Here is a 16,923-nt window from a genome sequence, read left to right as displayed (position 1 = left end):
CAGCAGCGGCACATTCTTCGTTACCGAATCGGGTCTGGGCCTCCCCTATGCCGACTCGGCCTCAAATGAGTATTTGTGGTTAGGGACAAGTGGAGCGGCGTGCCGTTGAGATGATGCCACCACCACGACTACTAACCAAGCATCATCAACGCCATCGTTACACAAGCCTTAATAGGTGCTCGCTAACAGCGCAGGCTACCCAGTAAACATGAAAATGTGTGCTCAGCCAATGAGCCAGGTTCCTCTAAGGGCAATCGTTGCCTTCCTCTTTCTTCACGCCTGAGTCTCTCTCTTTCCAAGCGAGCGAAAACTGTTGTTCCAAGTTCCAATGAAATATTGCGGTATATAATTATAATCGCTGCCACCACAGCGCTGGATTCACACGTGGATGTGTGCGCCACAAGCCCGAACTCACACGGCTGGCTCATTCATTCTAAGGCAAAGACAAAGATCCCCCCAATAATCTTAATTTAGGAGCTTTCGTGACTGCAGGAATTATTCTTTGGTTCTTTTCGGTTAAGTCACGTCTAAAAATAAAATAATAAATTAAAATAACATATTACGACGTTTCGATTGCAACACAAGCAATCATAATCAGGCATAAAAGAAATAGCAACAAAAATGTAACTAGAAAACTATAGACAGACATACAAGCAGACAGACATCACAACGGCACACAGAGAGAGGACACAAATCGGCACAAAGAGAGGGGTCGTTTCTGTGACGGTCCCTTAAATATAGAGAGGGGGCGGCGGAGACGGAGAGAGGGAGGGGGCAGAGAGAATTAGCACTCATTGATATGCTAATTCTCTCTGCCCCCTCCCTCTCTCCGTCCCCGCCCCCCCCTCTCTATATTTAAGGGACCGTCACAGAAACGACCCCTCTCTTTGTGCCGATTTGTGTCCTCTCTCTGTGTGCCGTTGTGATGTCTGTCTGCTTGTATGTCTGTCTATAGTTTTCTAGTTACATTTTTGTTGCTATTTCTTTTATGCCTGATGATGATTGCTTGTGTTGCAATCGAAACGTCGTAATATGTTATTTTAATTTATTATTTTATTTTTAGACGTGACTTAACCGAAAAGAACCAAAGAATAATCCCCCCAATAGCCTTAACAGAGTATTGGGGCAAGTGCTGTTAGCGAGCACCTATGAAGGCCAGCACGGCACATGGAAGGGGTCGGTGGCCAGCACCACGCCCGGCCGCCTTTGTCTGCCCAGTGGCGATGTTTAAACACTGCACAAGGTACTCATTTGAGGCCGAGTCGATCCAGAGGAAGCCCAGGACCGGTTCAGATAATCGTCAGCGGTGTTGGCCGTGAGCGGGATTTGAACTCGGGTCGCCGGGTTCGTAGCGCAGCGTTAGCGCTGACCGCTGCACCGCCGCTCCCCAATTTTCTCGAGGAATCTCGGGAGAAGCGTTTGGCCGTGAGGTGGCAGTACAGGAGGCGGGATGGTGAACCCGTTCCTACCCACACCCTCGATCAGGAAGGAACTCGCCACAACATCGCATTGCGGCAGGACTCTGCTGGGAAGGAGTTTGTTGTTGTTGTTTAAGAGACGGAGCTAAACTTTACAAACGAAACAAAGGGTGCGTTCGTTTGCATTAAATGTATTATTAGACTATATACGAGAACCCCAAATAACTGAATAAATGTAAACAACACTTTTTGGGTGCATTCCTCTGCTGCTTCTTCTTCCCGCGATTTCGATTGTCGCCCAGGAAGCCGCTTTAGATCTTGACTTAAAGCTTTCGTGACTGCAGGAATTCATGTTCTTGGGTCTTTCGGTAAAGTCACGTAGATAGGTTCAAAGAAAATAACAAAAAATAACAAAACTACGACGTTTCGATCGCAACACAAGCAAGCGGTCGTCTTCAGGAAAAAAAAAAGACGACCGCTTGTGTTGCGATCGAAACGTCGTAGTTTTTTGTAACTTTTTGTTATTTTCTTTGAACCTATCTACGTGACTTTACCGAAAGACCCAAGAACATGAAGCTGCTTTAGTTGTGAAATTCGGTCGCCTCTGGAAGGCCTCATTGCTGCACCAACTTCGTTTCCCGCGTGCGCATTAGCGGCGGTTGTCGTCATCGTCGTCACTGCTGCCCACGTGTGGCTGCCCACGTGGGCTCTCGGTTTGTGTGACGCGCCTTGTTCGTCACAAGTGGCCGACGTCTCGCGCGCACGCGCCGTGAGCTTCTACGGCAGCTTCGTCTGTCGAGTGGAGAGTGCCATCGGTGAGGCGAGGGGGGTGACTGAGTGAGGGAGTGATTCGGTGAGTGGGTGAGGTGAGTGGGTGACTGAGTGAGGGAGTGATTCGGTGAGTGAGTGAGGTGAGTGGGTGACTGAGTGAGGGAGTGATTCGGTGAGTGGGTGAGGTGAGTGGGTGACTGAGTGAGGGGGGCAATTGAGTGAGGGAGTGATTAAGTCAGTGGTAAGGTGAGTGGGTGTGAGTGGATGAGGGGGTTAACTGAGTGAAGGAGTGATTGAGCGGGCGAGTGGTCAGGTGAGTGAGTGGTTAGGCGAGTGAGTGGTCAGGTGAGTGAGTCAGTGAGTGACGGGGGTGGGTGGGGGTGAGTTTGAGCGAGCGTGTGAACTGACTTCAGTTACCGAAGAAGCTAACGAGCGCGCGAGCAACATAGACACACACGTTCACCGCCCCGCGTCTTGCCGGAGTCGGTGTTGGTTTGCTTGCAAGAGCGGAGAGTCCCGGAGACATAACACGAAACGAGGGGAGAATGTCCCCCCCACCCCCATTTATAATAACAACACGCGACTTGCATTGAACATTACAAGGCAAACGATAATCGTAACAATAATACTGTCGTTCTAATACTACTGCAAAACAAGACCGCGAGTCTTCACAACAACAATTGAATGTACAGCCCTTTGTTAAAGCCACTGCTCGATGACCCCACACCACGTCAGTCATTTGGGGGGGGGGGGGGTTGTTTGACCATACTTCACCACGCTCTGTCAGTGTGGGTTGGTGAAGCACAAAAAGATGGGGGTGAGGGGAGGGGGCAGTCCACTTCAGATTTTAGCTTCAGCGCGCGCCAACCACTGTGCCACCACTCCCCCCCCTCCCCCGCTACGTAAACTTAGAATAATATACAAATAATAATTTAAACGTGACACGTGATCGTTTTCTCACGCATTGGGCGCGAGACGCAGGGGAGAGGCGTAAGGGGGGGGGGACACGTTTCAACTGAAGTAGGGACATCGTCAGCATCATCCTCGTCGTTGTCGTCGTCATTGTTGTTGTTATCGTCGTTGTTGTTGTCATCTCTCTCCCCGTGGATTTGTCTCCGGGCCCTCCGGCTTTTCCCACCAACACTTGGGAACGCGCGTGTCGAGCTCCCATGGCCCTCCCCTCGACGGGTGCTGTCCCCACCAACCCCTCCTCGCTCCGTTCGTGCTCTCGCCAACGGAGGCCGACAGCGTTGACAGTGGAAACGTTATTGCAGCCAAATACTCTAAACGCGCGATGTTGATTCTAAATGTGCAGGGAAAAGCCGGAGGACCCGGAGACAAATCCACGCGGCCACGGGGAGAGAAAGAGAGACACCGCAAACTCCAAATATACAGCAGCAGGCGTCAGAGTCGGAATGGAACCGACGACCTCCTGTGTACCAGGCGAGGTAGTTAACATCTCGCCACCGTGGCGCCATGTTAGCGTGGGTTTCGTGACGAACTCGACTCTGTGGGCCCCCTTCTTGAGGCGGTCATCGATATCGATTACCGGTCATCTGTGAATCGATGACCCCTCTATTAATTGGTGGGCTAATCCCTCCGGGGCTCACCGCTGCGGGCAGTGAAAGCTGGTTCCCCTTTGTCTGCTTTTGTTGAGGAGGAGGAGGCTGACTCTTTGTCAATACGCGAGTGGGGGTGTCGGTGTGCCGCTGCAGGAGGCACGGCGTGGTGGTGGTGGCAGTGGTGGTGGTAACAGTGTGGCGGTGATTGAATGACGATGGTGGTGGAGGTAGTTATGGTGGTGGAGGGGATGGTGGTGCTGGTGGTAGTGGTGGTGATGGTGGTAGTGGCCTTCACGTGGCACAAGCGCTGTGGTGACGTCACCACCGCTTAGTGGCGAATGGCGGGTGTTGTTGTTGTTGGTGGTGGTGATAGCAGTGGTAGTGGTGGCGTTGGTGATTGTGGCATTTGTGGTGGTGGAGGTGGTAGAGGCACTAGGGGTGGTGGTGTTGGCGATGGTGGTGGTGATTGTGGCGGAGCCGGCGGTAGTGTTGGTGGTGGCTCTAATGTCCAGCATCAAGCCTACGTTGTGACCTTACCCCCCAAATATCTCGCTACCCCCACCACCACCCTCTCACCCCCGCACCCCTCCCCCCAGGGGTGGGAGACACGAGGGGGCAGGAGGAGCAGGGAGCACACGGTAGCAGATGGTGACGGTGAGGTGGCATCGCCGCTGATGATGGTGATGATGCTGCCGACTGACTCAGAGGAGTGTGATGATCACCCCATGTGTACTGCTGATAATGATGATGCTGATGCCAATTATGGTGTTGCTGCTGCTGATGATGTTACTGTGCTGCTGCTGATGAAGATGATGCGACAATGATGTCGTTCTTCGGACTGCTGCTGCTGTTGACACTGCTGCTGATGCTAATGATGATGCTGATGATGACACAAAAGCGCATTCCATGACAATGTTTTTATGCTGCTTTTGATGCGGTTACTACTGCAGCTGATGATGCTGCTGATGCTGCTGATGACGATGATGCAGCAGCAGTAGCTGCTGCTGCTGATGATGACCACTCAGAAGAGCTTCTTGTAAGGCACGCGCCTGAACATGCGCAGCGGGAGGAGTTTGATTTTCGGCAGCACCAACTCCACGCGTTGCGACGTCACCACCACCTCGTTAGCCTCATCCTCCTCTTCGTCCTCCTCCTCATCGCCGCCGCCGTCGTCGTCCCTCTCGCCCGTCACGTGACCCCCCCCATCCTCCTCGTCGCCGCCGGGCCGGCTGACGATTCGCGACGTGAGCGAAATGTCGTCCTGTAGCGCCAACAGCAACTCCGGGCCCTGCGGAAGGAGAAATCATCATCAGCAGCAGCAGCATCATCATCAGCAGAAGCAGCAGCACCAGCAGCATTGTCAGCATCAGAGTTGACGTCATCGGTAGCATCAGCAGCAGCATCATCATATTTAGTGCCATAGTAATTCAGGGATAATTACGTGTGTGCTTTCCAGGCCCTCTACACACACTAAAACACACTGTACACACACACACGAGCAACATAGACACACAAAGACAAAGATCCCCTGTACTGTATAGCCTACAGAAGTTGTTGGGGCAAGTGCTGTTAGCGAGCGCCGAATGAAGACCAACACGGCGCACCTGTGGGGGAGCACTGTGGCTAGCACCACGTCTGGCCGCCTTTGTCTCCCCAGTGCCGGTGTTTTAATACACACCACGACCAATAGGCCTAGACTGCCACGACCAATAGGCCCTCTCGCCACCAAGTGACGGTGACGTCACCACGGGACCTGTGCCAGGCCAGGTGCACTTTGAGACCACGTGAAGTGTTGAAGGCTCGCTGGCAGGAGGTCACGGGACAGACCCAGGTGCCATGGGCTGGCTGCCACTACCATAACCAACACCACCACTACTACCAACAACATTACCACCACTACACACAATGAAGCAACGTGGCTATTGTGTAATACCATCACCACCACCACCACGATTGCCACCAGCACAATGCCACCACCACCACCACCATCGGCACCACCCCCACCATTGCCCCTCCGCTCCGTGGCCGCACCGTGAATAATTGAGGGGGACCCGAGGCATGGAGTTTCAGGGGAAGGGGGGGGTGAAACCCCTGGGTTGCCAGGGTCTTCTCCTCCTCGCTCGTGCGAGATGGAGCGGTGGCGCAGTGGTTAGCGCGCCGCGCGACGAACCCGGCAACCTGACCTCGATTTCCCATTCACGGCCAACAGCAGTGACTGATTTATCCAGATCTCCGCGAGCTCTAGGTCGACTCAGCCTTAAATAAAGCAACGGGCACGGTGTGTAAACGTCAACAGTGGGAAGACAAAGGCGGCCGGCGCGTGGTACTGGCCACACCACCCCCACGTCATGCGCTCGCGAAGAAGCACTTGCCCCAACAAACGGCGAGAGGCTATACGGGGGACCTTTGTCTTCCCGTCTCTCTATCGTTGATTGATCGCGCAATGAACGCGAGATGCTCCCCAGAGTGCTTCGCGACCGCTTACGAGCCCACAGAGATCAGCTGGGAGTGACTCTCAAGGGAGACCTGGGCTAAAATGCGTGCATTTAACCATGGCAGTTAAAATGCGTGCAGTTGGACTGCCATGGTTAAACACGTGCGCGTAGTTTGTTCGTCGTTGTGTGGGATGTGATGAGTTTGTTGTTCTTCCACCCCCACCTCTCCCTGCCCCGCACCTCCGATTAGTGCGGTTACCTCTGTGGCGAAGCGAAAGAAGTTCAACATGGACACGTACAATTGCCAACATTCTGCCGTCTCATTACAATGTTCGTTAAATGTATGTTCCGCGAGCTTGCACTGGAAAGCCTCGCTGAGTCTCAAGACTATGCTTCAGGAGGGTCCTGCCAAGGCTGTTTGTTTGCAGTAGCGGAGCGATGCTGCATTCATTTGCAAAGCGCATCAACGCAGAACAACCCTGGGTTTGATCTTCAACGAAGCTCACGGTCCACCCTAAACCGCATCCACTGCACACACCATGGCAGTAGATTCGGATACCTGATGCACACATGGGAAATTAACTATCTCCAGTTGTGCGCGACCGTGGTCATCCAGAACAGACCGTACAACGTGTAACGACACAATGCCCCGATCCACAAATACGAAGAGGAAACATCACGGCGATGATGCACTACTCCGCTGCTCCTGACACGGTAGTCTGGCTTGCCCAGCTGAATGTCAAATTGTCGTTTGTTGCTCTGCATCTGCATAAGAAATAATTTGCAGGTACGTTTTGTTGTTGCGGCAAATGGGATGACAAATGGTAGTAAGCTTTTGCGAGCGATATTATTGCTAATGAAGGTTTTTGGGTTAGATCGTGTAAGTATAAATGTGTCTTCTTGGTTTTTTCGGTAAAGTCACGTAGAAGGGAAGTAATAAAATAATAAAAAATAAAACATAATAAAATTAAACAAATTATTTCTTATAAAAAATAAAACATAATAAAATTAAACAAAAATTGTTGAATTTTATTATGTTTTATTTTTTATTATTTTATTACTTCCCTTCTACGTGACTTTACCGAAAAAACCAAGAAGATGAATCCCTGCAGTCACGAAAGCTTTAAATCGAAATATAAATGTGTCGTAACCCGCCAACATCCGACACAGTCAACCAGTAAGGTTCGTCACGTCAACAGAACGTGACAAATGAGTTACGACCGGATGCAATTACCAGCGAAACGTCGCAATACTCAAATTGTACTTGTTGTGGATTTACTCCAACACACCGGTGGGCTGAAGCAGTAACTAACTGGCACGTTTTGTTCATGTGACGAACCTTACTGGTTGGCTGTGTCGGGTGGTGGCGGCTTCACGGTACATTTATACTGACGCGATCTCACCCAAACACCTTCATTATGAGCCAATGGGATGTTTGGCCCAATACCAGTTACATTTTGCTCGTGGAAGAAACCACGGAAACCTGAGGATGTTGAAGCCCCCCCCCCCCCACAGCCATGCTTCCTAGTGTGACCGAAACACAAAACTCAAAAATGTCACAAAGTGATGAATCCCGTTGTGTCAGAATCAGAATCTTTGTTAAGAGTGAAGCTCTTTTCCCCACAGATGTCATCTGCAGTGTGAGTTGGCCATCAACACAATGGCATCGCTGTGCGGTGTCACTACCGGCTTGATTTGGCTTCACAGTTCGCTTATTAACGATTCAACACCGATGATTAAAATACCTCTGGAGGTGAATAACAACGGAGCGGTTGGAGTCACCACTGGGCACGAGTGGTGGGATTTTAACAGTCAAGGGCTGGAGGGATTTAATTTATAAAGAGGGCCTCCCCACCACCGCCTGCCCCCCCCCCCCCGAATTTACAACAACCCCTGCCCCTCCCTCCCCTATCGGGCCTTGGTGATATCACCCGCGTGAACAGTGCCTCGGGTTAACAACGTCCTACAAGGACGTTCATTAAATGTAGGGCACGATAATATACAGTCTGGTGACCATGGATTAGGGGAGCCTGGTGAGATTCGTGACAAACCTGACGATTCATAGTTGTATGATTGACTGGTCATTTGATGATGCTAGTTGTAAGCAACGGCGAAAACGTGGGACTATCCAATCGTATAAGCGTGTGTGTGGATCGCTCCCTCCAACACAGCCAGCGATGGTGATGCTGCTGCTGAATGCAGTTATATACATTGGCAGCGTTTGTTCATCACGTGACAACTCTATTAATTGACCGTGTCGTGTGGAGAAGGGTGTACGACACATTCTACTCACGCGAACCTCGCCCCAAAAATCTATTAGATGAATGCCAGTATTGGTCTGTAGTGGTAGTGCCTTACGCCAATAACCCCCCCCCCCTACATACTCAACAAGCCAGCCTATGTGGCTGACATCGTTCAAGAAAGGGAAAAAAAACAATACCGAGTGAGACGTTAAAGCCGTGGCCTAAAATAATAATGAGCATAATATAATAATTAAAATTTTTTACGAAGCGCCCTTAAACAATCGTTCTCTGGGCACTACGCATGGAAGATGCGACGAAGGTGTTTGAGAGTCGGGGAGGACGCCCGCTTACCTGCGCTGGCACGAGGGAGAGCGCCCTGCAGAGCGGACACGGCAGGGCGCTGCTGCTGCTGCTGCCCTTGCCCTGCTGGGGCCGCGCCAACAGCAAGACGCAGGCTCCGCAGAACGAGTGGCCACACGCGGGCAGACGCTTGGGCACGGAGCGCCCGCGCCGCGAGTACTCCCCGTAGCAGATGCCGCACTCCATCTCCTCGCAGCAGGTCTCGCGCGACATGGCACCCCCCTGGGTAGGGGCGGTGGGGGGGGGTTCCTGGTGGTTGAGTTGTAGCGGTGGCCGGGTAGCTTTGGTGGTCGAGTTGTAGCGGTGGCCGGGTCGCAGCGGTGGTAGTGATCAGCAGCTCCACCAGGCGATTGCAGCTCCAGCAGATGGCCCTGAAGGATACCTCGCAGGCGGCCTCGCTCACCAGATGACGACTCAGCTCACCAGATGACGAAACCAGCTCAGCAGATGGCCCGGCAGATTAACTCGGAACCACAGGAGTCCCCTGCAGGTGATTCAGCTCACCGCGGGACGACGTCGCTCACCACGGCAGGGTGATCCAGCGGGTCACCAGCGACAGTCCCTCCTCCAGGGATGAGTCAGCACATCCCGGGCGCGCGGCGTCTGCGATCTGGGGGGGCGCGCGACACATTTAAGGCTGCGTTGGTGCCATGATCGTCGTGGCAAAGGGCTCGCTGTGTCTGTTCGGCAGCACCGGTGCGGCCTGGAGGGAAGAAGCTATGTCTAGACACTGCCGTTCGGCTGTGACAACAAAGACGCGCCCAGACAGAGGCTTTCTCTATCTCTCTCTCTCCGTCTGCGCGCAGTCGTCGTCGCAACAGACTTTGTTGGGAGCGCGTTGCTCTTCGCGAGCGCCTATAAAGGCTGGCACGGCGCTCCAGTGGATTGGTGGCGTGGCCGGTAGTATGAGCACAGGCACATATGTGTGTGTGTACACGCACGCACGAACACGTGTGTGCGCGATGTGCTTGCTACGTGTAGATGGCACGCGTGTGCGTGTGTGTGTGCGTGTGCGCGCGCGGGAGCGTTTTTGTTCGTCTGTGCACAGCTGACTGAGTCGCCTGGGCAAGCCCAGGGGCGGCTGTCAGGTGAATGAATGAATGACGCAGCTGTGCTTTAAGAAAAGCCCACCACCAACCCACCCTCCCCCACCACCCACCACCCCCTACCACGAACACCCCCCCCCCCACACAGAGATCTTCACAAAGGGGCAGTGTATACGCTGCAACATTGCGGTTTAAAGGGGCCCCGTGCGATACACCGCAATGTTCAACACTGTCGCGGGGGTTCATGGTGAATGGGCGGCATTTTAAAGAGGCAGTGGGATATACGATGACTTGACCCGGCAGAGTGCACATTGATACGTCGGAGGGACAAGGTGCGCGTCACGTGTTCTTTAAGGGGTGGTGCATACGGTGCTTGAACTCGCGAGAGTGTGCACGCGACTTTAACGGCGGGACAAAGGTAAAGGAGCCCCGGCACACGATGATGACTTGTCGTTCGAGTAGTTTTACCCTCCGACCTTCAAATTGACACAATGTCCACGAGATGTTTTTTTTATCTTTCTAAAGGCGGCAGTGTAAATGCGCTGCCGGCGATGATCGATGCACGACTTTTATTACCGTGCCTCGTCGCAGGACGGCGAGATGCGCTCTGCAGGACCCCCACGGCGGCACTCCAGCGTCGTGTTAACTCGACATCTGCACGGACTGTGTCACACGGCGACAACGCAGTGGACACAAAGTCAAGCCAGAGGCAGACAGCTCACGGAATGCAATGCGACGCTGGGGGTGGCGGTGGGGTGGTAGTGGTCGCTGAGCACTGCGGCTAATACTGGGGGCAAAGACAAAGAGCCCCCGGATAGGCTACGCGGGTCTGCCGGGGAAAGAGCTGTTAGCGAGCACCTATGACGGGCGAGCACGGAACACGAAGTGGTGGTGGTGGTATGGGGTGGAGGGTCAGACCTCTTGAATCCTCGTCGCCTAATGGTAGAAGATCTCATGCCCCAGGTCGCTGTTGCAAATGAGAAACTTTTCGCCCGATCTCTGGAGTTCTCTCCTGGTCAAATGAAATGAACCTGAAATGGTGGAGCTCACACAGACGGACTCACCGGCAGAGACACGGACCCACAGTGACACACTCATAGAGACACAGACCCACAGAGACACATACTCACAGGGACACGGTCTCACAGAGACACCGATTCACAGAGACAGACTCACAGAGACACAGACTCACAGAGACACGGACACACAGATACACACTCACAGGCACACGGACACACAGAGACACCGATTCACAGAGACACAGACTCACAGAGACACCGATTCACAGAGACACGGACCCACAGAGACACCGATTCACAGAGACACAGACTCGCAGGGACACACTCACAGAGACACGGACTCACAGGGACACACTCACAGAGACAGACTCACAAAGACACCGGCGGACTTGCAGAGATACGGGCCCGCAGAGAGACTCACAGCCTCTCAACAACGATCCTTTAAACCACCCCCCGCCTCGTCTCCTAGGAGACATTCAGTACATTCGCCCTCCCCCACCGTTAATTATTAGGACGCTCAATCCGCAAATAAAAACGAGAATAATCTTGCACGCGCATGGATTACGCATCCAGTCCAGACGCTAACAGCACTTGGCCCCATATTAATCTAAACACACACAGGGTAGACACAAAGTCCCTTTGAACGGGATACCTACAACACAATGTGACTCCGAGCAGCTGCGTGTGCTGCCCTTAACTCTCAGCCCACGGATGGATTCCTACCCCGGCAGTTTCCGACGGAACTTTTCGAGCGGATCGTGGCTGCGTAATCGCACTAGCAGTTACGCAAGGCTGTTTTAAATTCGTCAATATGTGTCGGTCCTCATTGTTAGGTAGTCTATTCAATAAAGTGAACTATAGACTATTTTTTATGTCAGAAGCGACCTGGCCGCAAAGGACATCTCGACGAAGTTGCTCATCACGTGGAAATGTATAGCGGCCAAACACTTTAAATGCGCACGACCACAGGGAGAGAGAGAGAGAAAGAGACACGCAGACGACAAATATACAGCAGGCGTCAGAATGGGGATTGAACCCACGACTTCCTGTATAGCGGGCGAGGTAGTTCACATCTCGCCGTCGTGATGATTGCGTTGCTGTTATTGTTGTCAGGTGTGGGCTTCGTGGCGGCCACAGCAGAGATTAGATCGTCTCTTGATCCACATCGCACACTGAACCTTCCCCCCCCCCCCCCATTCAAATAACACTGGTCAACACACTTTTTCTGGCATAAGGTATTCCAACGGTTTTGAAGGTAATTTTGGGGTGCTGATTCCAAATCTGGCATCAGTTTTTTGTCTATCACATCAGGTTTTTGAGATATCAAATATTGCATTTCCAATCAAAACTGCAGAAGAAAAATATTAAATAAATGTGGATATCTACATATAATTATATTATAAACACACTATCCTAAAAATACAGCACCATATTTTAACACTAAAGCAGTCACTGACTCGCAACGACTTGCAATCATAAGTGACAGAGTTAATTTCGGGTAAAATCAATGAAAATGGGGTATGCCGATAGCATAAAAATGAGATGTGACAGAGCAAATCTGAGATCAAATTTGGAATCAGCACCCTCAATTTAGTCTATAACAGCTGCAAAAGTCCAGGCCAGAAAATTTTTTTTTGTTGTTGACCAGTGTAATTCCCGAATTTCGGAGGACCACCACAATGCGCTGCAGAGAACGGAGACTTGTGGTCACCCTGTACAAGGCTACACAACCAACAACTTAAATCATTTGTCGATAACGCGGCCCTAAAAGGGTGCAAGCAATACAATAGCCCACGTTGCGGGCAACGGTCCTACTTGTCTACGTGCTCTTGAGTTGAAATAATTGTTGAGTATTTTTCGTTGTCGCGTGTGTACATGCGCACCACAGCCAACGCAGCATTGCAAAACAATACATATTACCCATAAGATGACATTTGGCAACAATGCATGTACATAAAAGGTTATATGTGCAAACAATTAATAGATTACGTGCCCAGGAATGTCACACAGAGTCTGTCGATTATTATTTTTCAACAAGGGGGTTCTGTCTGTCGATTGTTTGGCCAACAGCAATGCTGTACGAGCTGGTTAATCTCTTGTGTGTGTATGTACACAGCTGCCTATGTACGTGAATGTACGTGTTTTGTGAGCATACATACATATGCGAGTGTATGCGTAAATATGTGTGTGTGAATGTATGAGCGTGTATACATGTTGATATGCATGTGTACATGTCAACATGTGTACTTATGTACACACAATAACAAAACAAAAAACAAAGATCCCCGTATAGCTTTAACAGACTGGTGGGGCAAGTGCTGTTAGCGAGCATTTATGAAGGTCGGGACGCACACGAGAAAGGGGGTAGCCAGCACCACGCCCGGCCGCCTTTGTCTCCCCAGTGGCGATGTTTAAACATCGCAGCAGGTAATCATTTGAGGCTGAGTCTACCTAGGTGAGGCCCAGAACCGCTAGTGTTGGCCGTAATCGGAAATCGAACTCGGGTCGTTAAGTTCGAAGCCCAGCGCGCTAACCACTACACCACCGCTCCCCACACACGGCCAAACAACCCCATAGCCGACACGGCGTGCTGTGTGGCCTTCATCCAACAGCGGACTAACCGTGGCTGATGATGCCGATGTGTGCAAAATGAACGATTTGCTACGAAGGAGGGTCATTGCCTGAAACGTCGCCGAATTAAAATGTGGCCCCTTGAGGGCCCACGGTGTTACTGAAGAATCGTTGTGGTTGCCGTTGTTTGTGCACCACTGCCCATTGAGAAGAAACAGCATCATCACTACCACCACCACCACCAGATCGCTGGCGAGGTCTTCTCGGGGCCTGTTTACCAGCTGTGCGTAAGAGAGGCGAGACGCGGGGCTTGAGCCCTACACGAGGGGAACAATGGCTCTGGGAGGGAGACGCTGGGTGCTGGTGGTGGTGGGGGAGACACTTGGGGGTGGGGAGAAATTCTGGGAGAGAGAGAGGTGGTGGTGGTGGTGGGTGTGGGGCAGCCGGGAGACACGGGGAGGAGAGACGCAGAGAGTGGTGATGGCGAGGGTTGATGGGGGAGGGGTGATTGAAGGGAGCGGTTGGGAGCGGTGGCGCAGCGGTTAGCGCGCTGCGCTATGAACCCGGCCACCCGAGTTCGATTCCTTCTGCTCACAGGCACCAACACCATCAGTGGTGATTATCTGAACCGGTCCTGGGCCTCGCCAATGTTCACGCAGCCCCTCAAATTAGTACCCGGTGCGGTGTGCATACACATCGCCACGAGGGAGACAAAGGCGGCCGGGTGTGGTGTTAGCCACCCACCCCCTCGTGTGCCGGCCTTCATTGGTGCTCGCTTACAGCACTTGCCCCAACAGTCTGTTAAAGGCTCTATGGTTGTAAATCGATTCCTCGCTCACTCTTAAACGCCAGACGCAACGATGATATATTCATAGAGATTGCATTGACGTCATCTCGGGGGGTCTTTAACATCATCCAACGCTCTGGGTCGCTGTGGTCTTAATTAACGATTCAACGAAAAGCCCCCCGAGTGCGCTGTGGACTGTCACTACTCCGCGGACCCCGCGTGCATTTCACGGGTCCCTGCTAATACACACCACGATCTTCAGCACACCGCCACCACCGCAATATACAACGTCAAAGACGTCAACACCAACTCAATACACTCTCTGTGAGCCCGTGTCTCTGTGAGTGTGTGTCTCTGTGAGTCCGTGTCTCCGTGGGTCCGTGTCTCTGTGAGTCCGTGTCCCTGTGAGTGTGTCTTTGTGGGTCTGTGTCTCTGTGGGTCCGTGTGTATGTGAGTCCGTGTCTCTGTGAGTGTGTGTCTCTGTGAGTCTGTGTATCTGTGGGTCCGTGTCCCTGTGGGTCCGTGTGTCTGTGAGTCCGTGTCTCTGTGGGTCCGTGTCTCTGTAAGTGTCTCTGTGAGTCACACTCAAAGACAAAGACCCTCCCCCTCTCCCCTATCGCCTTTAACAGACTGTTGGGGCAAGTGCTGTTAGCGAGCACATACGAAGGAAGGCTGGCACACAGCACACTAGGGGGTGGGGTGACCAATATCACGCCCGGCCGCCTTTGCCTCCCCAGTAGTGATGTTCACACACGTATGTATGTATGTATTTTCTTGAGCATCTTTCGCACCGTACGTAGCCAACCGCACCAGGTACTCATTTTTGAGGTCCATGACCGGTTCAGATGATCGTCACCGGTGTTGGCCGTGATCAGGACTCGAACTCGGGTCGCCGGGTTCGTGGTGCAGCGCGCTAACCGGCAACGGTGATGTACACGTAGGCGATATCGTTCTGTAGGGTATGTCTACAGTTAATATTTATTCTTCCTTGTGTCTCTGTGTTCATGTAAATAAGGGTCAGCCAGACTCGTCTTGGGGTGGGGTGGTGGGGGAAGAGGTAATTCATCGAAACGAGTTGTATCTACGCCGGTTAAATAAAGGATTACGTCCACGCGCAGACCCGATTGTGATCCATCAACGGCAATCAATCATTCATCAAGGTCTGCCGCGTGCGCGCTTTGCACAGCCCCGGGTCATCTCGTCTCGACTCACCCAGCAGACGGCTCAAGTACAGTGTACTGCATCGAGACTGGGTGGATTTTTTTTTTTAAACCTTAAACAAAATTGCAGCTTACATAAATACAAGAGAGTGAAAACTAACGTCGCATTGTGGCCCCTGTATGTACTGCGAAAGAGGGCCATTGCCGGAAACGTCGCCTGTTAACTTTTGTTTCCCTTGAAGGCCACATACAAAGCGTTGTTGTTATTGACAATTGTGTTGAGTCGTTTGTTGTTAACTGGGCCCGTGCACCACTGCCAGCAGCAGCAGATAATTAGTTTAATATCAAATTCAGAATGTTATTATTTTATGTGGACGCGTCCGACAGAGAGGACGTCCACCGAGGAGATGGAGTGATGATGAATTTATTGGGGCGCCACGGTGGCGAGGAGATGTTAACTACCTCGCCTGGTATACAGGAAGTCGTGGGGTCGATCCCGACCCTGACGCCTGCTGCTGTATATTTTGAGTGTGCGTGTCTCTCTCCCCGTGGTCGCGTGGATTTTTGTTGTTTGTTTGTAAAAAAATAGCTTTAATAGCTGGTGTGTGGAGCAAGCTGCCGGGTGGATTCATGTGAAGATCGCTGGATCGGGAGATGCGTCTGCTGGGAGAGAGGGAGGCCTTCATCCAGTAGTTGATCGACCCTGGCTGATGATGAATATTTACGAATTCACAAATTGCATCCACGTGTGTGTGTTTTTTTACCCCCATTCACACGCGGCCAACACAAACACACGAAAGATTGTGCCGTCTCAGTCGTGCAAACGTCAACATATTGGGCCAGTCGAGTCGATGACAACCTGTGGAGTTAAATATACATCTAGATATGTGTGTATATAACTGCACGTATCAACTGAACGTTCATAGTGTAAATGCTTACCCCGAGCTCTCAATACTCTGATAGTGCGCTGTTTTTGAGTTGTACGCCTTTTGGCGTCATCTGGTCCAACACCAATGGAGACTAGGCTCTAAGAAAAGCTGTCTCGGGTGTGGACCAATCAACTTCAAGGACAGTGCATATCCATTATCATTATCAGAGTTGTTTATTTTTGTTTGCATTTTGACTGCTTGTGTTGTGGTTATTGCAAACATGATCCCTTGTATAAAGGTGTCAGTTTTTGTACCAGTTGAAAGGGTAAAACCCTATTACTATAATTTGCCACTGGTAAAGGAGGTCTCACAGTGCACGTATCAAGTTTCTCGTCTGTTGATGTCAATGATGCATTCTCTCGGTTTACATCGGTCAAACATTGAGTTAAACGTTGTTATTGATTTACTATTTGATGCTGCTGCTGCGTTGGTACAATTAACAACAAACAAACTCTACCCATTCGTCAATAACGGTGTGTGTGGCCTTAAAAGGAAAACACGCCACGGTGGCTAGGAGACGTTAATTACCTCGCCTGGTATACAGGAGGCCGTGGGTTCGATCCCTACCCTGCCGCCTGATGTATATTTGGAGTTTGCGATGTCTCTCTCTCCTCGTGGTCGC

At 51.6% G+C, this 16,923-nt stretch overlaps 1 protein-coding gene across 3 annotated transcripts; it reads right to left on the bottom strand.

The window, feature by feature from the left end:
• Positions 1–1,935: 1,935 nt before the first annotated feature.
• LOC144942780 (uncharacterized) lies at positions 1,936–11,286 on the bottom strand. 3 transcript variants are annotated; one of them, XM_078869705.1, is made up of 4 exons: positions 11,228–11,286; positions 10,412–10,498; positions 8,781–9,399; positions 1,936–5,039 (listed from the first exon to the last, which is right to left on the bottom strand). In XM_078869705.1, the coding sequence occupies exons 3-4, from the start codon at positions 9,000–9,002 to the stop codon at positions 4,773–4,775; spliced, it is 489 nt and encodes a 162-aa protein (XP_078725831.1). In that variant the 5' UTR covers positions 9,003–9,399; positions 10,412–10,498; positions 11,228–11,286; the 3' UTR covers positions 1,936–4,772. The 3 variants fall into 3 exon arrangements, with proteins under 3 accessions (XP_078725831.1, XP_078725829.1, XP_078725830.1); XM_078869703.1 differs by having other exon boundaries at positions 10,754–11,260; XM_078869704.1 differs by having other exon boundaries at positions 10,417–10,498; positions 10,754–11,260.
• Between the last annotated feature and the right edge of the window lie 5,637 nt (positions 11,287–16,923).

The sequence above is a fragment of the Lampetra fluviatilis genome, chromosome 28 (genome assembly GCF_964198595.1).
Source record: "Lampetra fluviatilis chromosome 28, kcLamFluv1.1, whole genome shotgun sequence".
Classification (NCBI taxonomy): domain Eukaryota; kingdom Metazoa; phylum Chordata; class Hyperoartia; order Petromyzontiformes; family Petromyzontidae; genus Lampetra; species Lampetra fluviatilis.
Note: the sequence above shows the minus strand (reverse complement) of the source record. Positions and strands in the feature narration are given on the sequence as shown.